Source organism: Sphaeramia orbicularis, chromosome 19, assembly GCF_902148855.1.
Source record: "Sphaeramia orbicularis chromosome 19, fSphaOr1.1, whole genome shotgun sequence".
In the NCBI taxonomy this organism is placed as follows: Eukaryota; Metazoa; Chordata; class Actinopteri; order Kurtiformes; family Apogonidae; genus Sphaeramia; species Sphaeramia orbicularis.
The window spans coordinates 1219395-1228647 of NC_043975.1; the positions used below are offsets into that span (position 1 = coordinate 1219395).

At 39.2% G+C, this 9253-nt stretch overlaps 1 protein-coding gene across 1 annotated transcript; it reads left to right on the top strand.

The window, feature by feature from the left end:
- Positions 1 to 1793: 1793 nt before the first annotated feature.
- LOC115410666 (neoverrucotoxin subunit alpha-like) lies at positions 1794 to 8734 on the top strand. The gene is made up of 4 exons (XM_030122407.1): positions 1794 to 1890; positions 1988 to 2081; positions 5698 to 7182; positions 7497 to 8734. The coding sequence occupies exons 2-4, from the start codon at positions 1997 to 1999 to the stop codon at positions 8027 to 8029; spliced, it is 2103 nt and encodes a 700-aa protein (XP_029978267.1). The 5' UTR covers positions 1794 to 1890; positions 1988 to 1996; the 3' UTR covers positions 8030 to 8734.
- Positions 8735 to 9253: the final 519 nt, after the last annotated feature.

Sequence of the window (9253 nt, forward strand, 5' to 3'; positions counted from 1 at the left end):
TAACATTCTATCATTTGAGACTTAAAATAGTCCAAAAACATTTCATCACAATGGAATACATTTTACTGTTAATTAAGGCTGAAATCTGAAAATGAATTAACTTTACCAGTCAAATAGTTCTGAAATAACCCTTTTAACAATCAGTGACAGTCTCCAGTAGGGTGCTATAATAAGAGGCCTTTAACAGAAATCCCACAAAACTGTGGGAATTGCAAATAAGTTACAGGTTTGAAAGCTTTCACCCACATTCACATTTACTGTAGTTATTGTAAAAGAAATCTTACAGCTTAAACACTAATTATCTGTTATTAGCTGTTTTAATTAGCCAAAGAGTAGCAATGACAACAGAAGTTTGATGAGCCGCGGTTAGTATGACAATTTGATTTGATTTATTTATTTATTTCAAACATGCAAAGAAACAAAATACAACAAAGCAAAACAAATTAAGACAAAAACAAAATAACATTTAAATGGACAGAATCTATCTTCAAGCACAAACAGGTCTGAATATTGCATGGTCAAAAAGGAGTAGGAAGAAGCAGGAACTTCTTTAATTCAACCCCTCAGTGCTTTTACACCTGTATCACTAATTTAATACATGAATCAAACAATACTATTTTCCTCATTTTAGCATCAAACCACAACAAATACATGATGCAGTAACTGAATTTTAACTGATTTGATCCTTTAAGATGAAAATGAGGCCGATTTTGGAGAATGTTGTAGAAACGACAAATATGAATGGAACAATAATAATGATCATGTCAATACAGTTTAGTGAAAGAAACCGAAAGAAGAGAAAAGACCCAGAAAACAAGAAAATATCAACAAACCATCCATCCATCCATTTTGATAATTATTTTTTGCATCACTATAAAACTTGGTGGCCAAGAAAGGGTTCTATGACCATAAGACTTTAGATTTTTAAAAAATTAAAACTTTTTTTCACAAAAAAAAAACAAAGTCTTGTTTTATCTAAAATCCCCAAATTCAGTGTTCTGTCCTTCTTCTCCACGTCAAAATTCTGAGCAGTTTCCTGGTTGAATTCTCTGATTTCTCTCAAAATGTGACTGAGTCCTTCCACGTTTTCCTCCTCAGACGCCGACTCAGTTGTTTGGCGTTCTCTTTGTGTAGATGTTTTCCTCTTAGGCTTCATTTTTCTTTTTATTCTCAGCTTTTTTCTATATCTATAGAAACAGTATCATTTAATACACTTCCATATCATCGGCTGTCGATTACTGGAACTTTGGAGTCAATGAAATGAAAACAACTGAACAGATTTGAGCATTTAACTGGAGTCATTTTAGGAGAAGAGGAGCTTCCACTGCAGTCTGACACAAACACCTCTGCTGTAGATCCACTGTTAATAATAAACTCACATGTATTATTATTAAAGTTACACAGGTTCAACATGATGGTCCAGGTTATAATTGGACTTTTTTCACAATAAAAGAAGCAGAATTTGGATTATTATGTTGTTATTTGACTGGTTCGGACCCACTGTAGATCCTACTGAACTGTGTTCCTGCCTCTAAACTTTTCTGACATTCTTTCCGTTTGTTTCCTTAAACTGGTCGAACTGATCTGGTTCTGGGCCAGGGTTGTGTCAGTGTTTGACTCCGATCCCAGTAGAAGATGAACCTCCCAGGTTTAATTTAAAATGACGAGGTGATGGATTAAACCTGTTTGTGGAACCTGTCGGGGCCCATTCTGTTCCATCCAAACAGTTCCTGGAAACTTTGCAGATATTCCGGTTGTATGTTGGTGGGCGGAGTCAGACGCTTCCTGTAAAAGAAATATATAAATAGGTGCGTTTCATCTGCGTTGGCGTCTCACTGTTCTCCAGAAGGACTCCCTGAAGAACCCACTGACTAAACACACCTGCACCAGGTGAGAACAGCAGCGACAGAGAACACTGACTCTGACAGGATTATTGAGGGCGTGTCCATGTTTGGAACCCTGTGTTTGACTGTGTTCTTTCAAACAGGCTGTAGACATGGACCAGATGGAAGTGGCCGCCCTGGGTCGACCTTTCACCCTCGGGATGTTTTATGATGCGAGGTCGGATAAGCTCATCCCAGGTCAGTCTGAACATGTTTAACCCTTTAAGCCCTGAGTACTGACTGCAGGTAAAGGTTCACATCTGAACCCTTTAAGCCCTGAGTACTGACTGCAGGTAAAGGTTCACATCTGAACCCTTTAAGCCCTGAGTACTGACTGCAGGTAAAGGTTCACATCTGAACCCTTTAAGCCCTGAGTACTGACTGCAGGTAAAGGTTCACATCTGAACCCTTTTACCCCTGAGTACTGACTGCAGGTAAAGGTTCACATCTGAACCCTTTAACCCCTGAGTACTGACTGCAGGTAAAGGTTCACATCTGAACCCTTTAACCCCTGAGTACTGACTGCAGGTAAAGGTTCACATCTGAACCCTTTAACCCCTGAGTACTGACTGCAGGTAAAGGTTCACATCTGAACCCTTTTACCCCTGAGTACTGACTGCAGGTAAAGGTTCACATCTGAACCCTTTAAGCCCTGAGTACTGACTGCAGGTAAAGGTTCACATCTGAACCCTTTAAGCCCTGAGTACTGATTCAAAACAGGTGGAAGAACAGAAAAAGACAAACAGATGAACTGAAGTTGGACAGGTTTGGACTAAATAAGGCACTAGAATGAACATCAATAACAGATTTAGGATGTTGAACATCAACTGGAACAAACTGAACAACAACAAGGATCTGAATTTGGTCCCAGTAGGTTTAGTTTGGGTTCTGTTTTTCTAAATCAGTCCAGCTGTTTTTGACACCTGTCGAAGCCAATGACGGAAGAATTTATGATGTTATCTGTAGGTTATTACGTTAATGACCTGGTAAAAAAAATTCTGTGCAAATGTAATAACTGAGCCAATACCATAATAATATATGAATATAACTGCATTTAACTGTCATTGATTAGATAGAACTGTGATAAAATCCCTCACTCTCTTTCTCTCCCTCTCCCTCTCTCTCTCACTCGCTCTCCCCCTCTCTGTCCCTCTCTCTCTCTTTCTCTCCCTCTCTCTTTCTCTCTCTCTCTCTCTCCCTCCCTCTCTCTTTGTCTCTCTCTCTTTCTCTCTCTCTCACTCGCTCTCCCCCTCTCTGTCCCTCTCTCTCTCTTTCTCTCCCTCTCTCTCCCTCCTCCTCTCTCTCTTGCTCTCTCTCTCTCTGATTCTCTCTCCCTCTCTCTGTTTCTCTCTGTCTCTCTCTCTCTCTCTCTCTCTCTCTCTCTCTCTCTCTCTCTCTCTCTCTCTCCATGTATTTGTCTATTATAATTTGTCAGTTTTTAGTGAAAGTCTGTAAATAAATGGAAGTTATTAACAATGGACATGAAAATTACACGCTACTATTTTTGGAATGTCTTTTTATTTCTACAATGTACATTTTGAGATTGGAAGTAAATATTTAAGGCAGAGTGTTTCATATAAAATGACCACTGTTGGAAAGTCACTCGTGATTTACATGTGTTTAAATGGGCAGGTTCCGCATGTAACACGAATGGACACGACGGGTTCCACAAGAAACCTGGAATGAGACTGAGATGGCTGACAAACCCACATGTGTGGATTAGAAAAACCACTAGCACCGACACATTGAACACAGTGTCTGTATTTAGAGTCTATAGAAGAGCATTTACACATGTTTTCAGATCAAAAATGACACCTAGGTAGTTTTTCATGTCCCAATTTGGGTCCCAATATTTTATTAAAAATTAATTAATTTTGGGATTTTTGTGCATTTCTCTGAGGTCATCATTAGGCCCATCCTGGGGGAAATATGTTTACATTTACCTTTTATTATTGGGTCTAAAAAGATGGAAAAGTGACCGACACCAAAATAAACCCAGTTTCATAGAAGCACCCATATGTAATTTTTTTGCACTACATGAACCAAATTATGCAATTTAAACATTTATATAGTTAACTGAAAAATAAAAAAAACTGAATTCTGCTTGATGATATGTAAATGCGATAAAATTACAATTGACTGATTTAGTTTCATGACCTCATGTACCTGCTGTATCAAATTTGATACACCTTTTTCAACACAGCTTTACTAAAACATAGATTATGAAATATGAAGTAATTTCACATTGTATCAACCCAGTAACTCTTCTACTGATGTTTCAGTAAAAAAAATGTTTTCTGAACTTCACCTTTTCAAAATTGTCAAAGTTCTTCAAAAACCACCTGTGCCTCCTTCCTCATTAATGTCAGTCTTGTAGTTTCACTAAAGGCCTCTGGTCAATGAACTCCTCCCCCTGGTGGAATATCTGTGTATTGCATGGATCTAATTGTATACATCAGGTTTTTCAAGAAAAAAAAATATCACACAGATCATGTAGAGGGGTTCAAAACTCGTGTGTCAGATATAATATTTTTGGTGTTATAGGGTTAAGGATTTTTGGATTTCCCATCATTGACCAGTAGATGGCAGTGGTGTGACATTGACTGTCTTTAGTCGTCCAAACTTCCTTTCTTCTTTTCTAGCAGTTCCATGGTCAAACAAATTAAATAAAATAAAACCTAAAAAAATAAAATAAAATAAGCAACTAAATGAACAAAAACAGCCAAAGTGATCAATAAATGAACAAATGTGAATAATAAACCAACAAAATAATAAGTAACATGAACAAAATAAGACTCAAATTGAATCACACTAAGGAAAAAATAATAAAATAAAAAAAAGTAGAAAAATAAACAAAATAAGCAACTAAATGAACGAAAACAAATAATACATTTACAAAATAATAAATAAGATGAAAAAATGAACTAAATTGAAGTAACAAGAAAATAAAACAAACAAGGATTTGAATTTGTTCCCAGTAGATTTACTTTTGTGCTCTTTTTTTCTCAATCACTCCACTTTTTGAAACCTGTTTAACTCCAAAAAGCAGTTCCACGATCAAAAAAGAATAAAATAAGCAACAAACTGAAAAAAAAAGAATAATAAACCAACAAAATATTAAGTAACATGGAAAAAATAAGTCACAAACTGAACAAAATTGAAGAAGTGTAGAAAAATAAACAAAATTAATAAAAGTTAATAAAATATATATAAAATAACAAGTACTTGAAAAATATGCAAAAAATGAACTAAAAAAAGAATAAAGTAATCAACTACTATTGTAATTTGGTTCCAGTAGGTTTTTTTTGGTTTTGGTTCTTTTTTCCTCAATCCATCCAGCTGCGTTTTGACACCTGTTGAACTTCATAAACCAGTTCCACAGTCAAAACTCAGTAAAAACAGTAAAAAATAAAATACATAAATAAAGGAAAATCACCACAACACTGGAAACAACAGGAAAAACAAAAAACACAAGGAAAAAGGGAAAAAAAAAAAACAAAAAACCAAACTGTCTATTTTTATAGTGAGTCGGTCTCGCTCACTGCTCTGTGTTTGAGCCCCCATTCCACAGGGGGCGGGGCTTGAACTGAGCATGCTCAGATGTCTATGGAAAGAACCAGGTCTATTCTATCAGTACAATTGGAAATCTTTCATTTGTGGATGCAGATAATGTAAACAATGTTTTGAGGAAAAAGCTCAGTTTTTTGATTAAAGTAGTGAATGAATGTAAATGAACCTGGATATTTTCTGAAGAAAACCACAGCAGATGGAAGTTGGACTTGTACTGAGACGTTGTGTCTTCTGTTTCCTTCAGGACTGATGCTGTGGGACAAACAAACTCTCGAAGACTTCAAGTCTGACCAATCCCAGAAAAGCAGCAGCTATAACATCATGACCTCTGACACCATCAACTCTAAATCTTCTCTCCTGGACGTTCAAGCCGGTCTGAAGGCCAGTTTCTTGGGTGGTTTGATCGAAGTTGGAGGTTCTGCCAAGTTTCTGAACGACCAAAAGCAATCCAAGAAGCAGAGCCGAGTTACCCTTCAGTACCACACCACCACCCACTTCGAGCAGCTGACCATGACCCTGGAGGAAGCCAAAAGCAAACTGGATGAAGGATCCACCGAAGAAGGTTCTGCGACTCATGTGGTCACCGGCATCCTGTACGGCGCCAACGCCTTCTTTGTGTTCGACAGCCAAAACTTAAACACCAGCAGCATTCAGAAAGTCGAGGGCAGCATGGAAGCAATGGTGAAGAAGATCCCATCCTTCAGCATTGAAGCACATGCCAGTATAAAACTGACCACAGAAGAACAAGCTCTGGCCAAAAACATGTCCTGCAAGTTCTACGGTGACTTCATTCTTGAGACCAACCCTGCGACCTTTGAAGATGCAGTGAAGACCTATGTGGAGCTGCCCAAGCTGTTGAAAGACGACGGGTCCGACTCTGTCCCCCTGAAGGTCTGGCTGACGCCACTGGACAAGTTCAACCGAAAAGCTGTCGAGCTGAGGGGTGAGATCAGCTCCGGACTCCTGTGGAAAGCCGAAAACACTCTGGAGAGTCTGAGGGAAATCAGAATGAGGTGCAACGACTCCATGGCGGAGAAAGTGGTCGGGAAACTCCCACAACTTGAGAAAAATTTGAGCGGTTTCCAAAAACTATGCCGTGAGTACACCATGAGCATTCAAGGCACCATGGAGAAGAAGTTTCCCGCCATCCGAGAAGGTCTAGAAGACGCTGCCGCAATGGAAAAACTGTTGGACGACAGAGAAAAGTCCCCATTCAGTGACGAAAACTTAAGGAAGTGGATGGAAAATAAAGAGCACGAAGTCACCATCATTCAATCGTGCGTGGATATCATCAACGGACCCAACGTGAAGATCGCCACCAATCACCTGGAGTTGGAACGAGAGGCCGTGGCTGCAGGTGTGGACCACGCCCTGTGCTTCGTCTTCACCTCAGTCCAACAGGACGACCCCTACCTCCACACCATGGCCGACAACCTCAAATGTCACGATGCGGATCCGGTTGAAACCGGTCCGCTGTCACAGAACCAGTGGTACTCGTCCCAGGAAGTGAGGAGCGCGATCAGGACAAAAGCCGAAGAGTTCGCAGATCTGGCGAAACAACTGCGATCCGCCAGCAGAGTCAAGTTCCTGATCACCGTCGTACAGAACCCCAAATACAAAGGAGCCACCGTCTACCACTACAAAGAAGGAAACCTGGTCAACGAGGACTTCACCAGACCGGATCCACCCAAGGTGGAGACAGTCACCGACAGAAACGACTTCATCTGGTGTAAGTGACGGACGACTGAACGATGAATGAGAACCACGGGAATGAGTTTATATTGAGCGTAAAAATCTGAGTCAGATCATTATGACAATCAGATGTGATGTGTTTACAGGCACTTCAGAAATAGGATCATCCATAAACCCTGGTGTAGACTTCTTGGTAGTTCTTCTGGGTTCAACTGAACTAGTTTAGTTCTTTTAAAAACGTTTTGTCTCAGGTTTGTTCAGTTTTTTGATGTAAACGGGGTCAGGGTGCTGTTGGGGTCAGAGGTCACAGTTGTGGACACTGATAACAGGTTGTTGTTGTTTCTCCATCAGATTTCTGTGATCTCACCCTGGACCCGAACTCGGCTCATCAGAGACTCAGTCTGTCCAATGGAAACAAGACAGTGACGTTTGGAGGCGGGAATTCGTATCCTGAACACCCCGACAGGTTTACAGCAACTGTCTTTCAGGTCATGTGCAGGGAGGAGCTTAGCGGGCGCCATTACTGGGAGGTGGACTGGAGCAACACCAGCAGTGACAATGTCGGCGTCGCCGTGATGTATAAAAGCCTGAGCAGAAGTAACGGCCTCCTCGGTCGCAGTTCCAAGTCCTGGCTCTTCGTCAGCAGGCATTGGTCATACTTCTGCCTTCATGTTGAAGAGCAGAAACTGTCCGTTCCTTCTAATGACATCAGTCGCATCGGTGTGTTCCTGGACTGGCCTGCAGGGACTCTGTCCTTCTACAAAGTGTCCTCCAACACCCTCACCCACCTCCACACCTTCAACGACACCTTCACTGAGCCTCTGTTCGCTGCCTTCTGGAACAGCACAGACTCCAGCTACATCACCCTCTGCCCTTTGAACTAAACGTACACTTTCATTTGGTGTTTTTCGCTGCAGAAAAGCATCACAGAAGTGGGCGTGGTTAAAACGGCTGGAGTTTAGACCGGCGCTGATTCACATTTAGATGGTTTTCAGCTCATCTGATGATCAGACATGAGCTGATGGAGAGGCACCACCTTCGTCATCATCTTCATAACCATCTTTATATTCATCTTTATAACCGTCTTTATATTCATCTTTATTACCTTCTTCCTCACCATCTTTGTAATCTTTGTCTTCAGTGACAATTTCTTCAAACATCTTCTTCTCCAAAAATACTTTTCCTGTTTATCATGGTAACTGGTTAAACTTTCAACATGTAAATACAAAAACCTCCCTATTTTCAACGACTTTGCTTGTATGTTATCCAGGAGTCTGTCCTCTGAAAAAAAAGCATTTCTCTATGATGTTTTATGAAGTCTCTGCTTAAACCTTGTTTGGTGTGTAGTGATGGATGTGTTCATCAGTCTGTCTGTCATCGTATATTCTAAGTGATCAATGAATGATCAACAGGGAGGAGATGGAATGGCAAGTTACATATATTCCATTTAACTTTAAATATATTCCATATAACTTTACATATATTCCATATAACTTTACATATATTCCATATAACTTTACACATATTCCATATAACTTTACATATATTCCACATAACTTTACACATATTCCATATAACTTTACACATATTCCATATAACTTTACACATATTCCATATAACTTTACATATATTCCATATAACTTTACACATATTCCATATAACTTTACACATATTCCATATAACTTTACATATATTCCATATAACTTTACATATATTCCATATAACTTTACACCTATTCCATATAACTTTACATATATTCCATATAACTTTACACATATTCCATATAACTTTACATATATTCCATATAACTTTACATATATTCCATATAACTTTATACATATTCCATATAACTTTACACATATTCCATATAACTTTACATATAATTCCATATAACTTTACATATATTCCACATAACTTTACATATATTCCATATAACTTTACATATATTCCATATTTCCTATAAGACTGGGTGATTTTGTCTGTATTATATGAGACTTGTTCAACTTTCCTGTGTGTTGTGTTGAACGTCCAAGGCCAGTCTGACATCTGTGTGGAGAACAGGTGCTTTCTCACAGACAGCTGTATCTCTTCTTGTACTCTTACACATT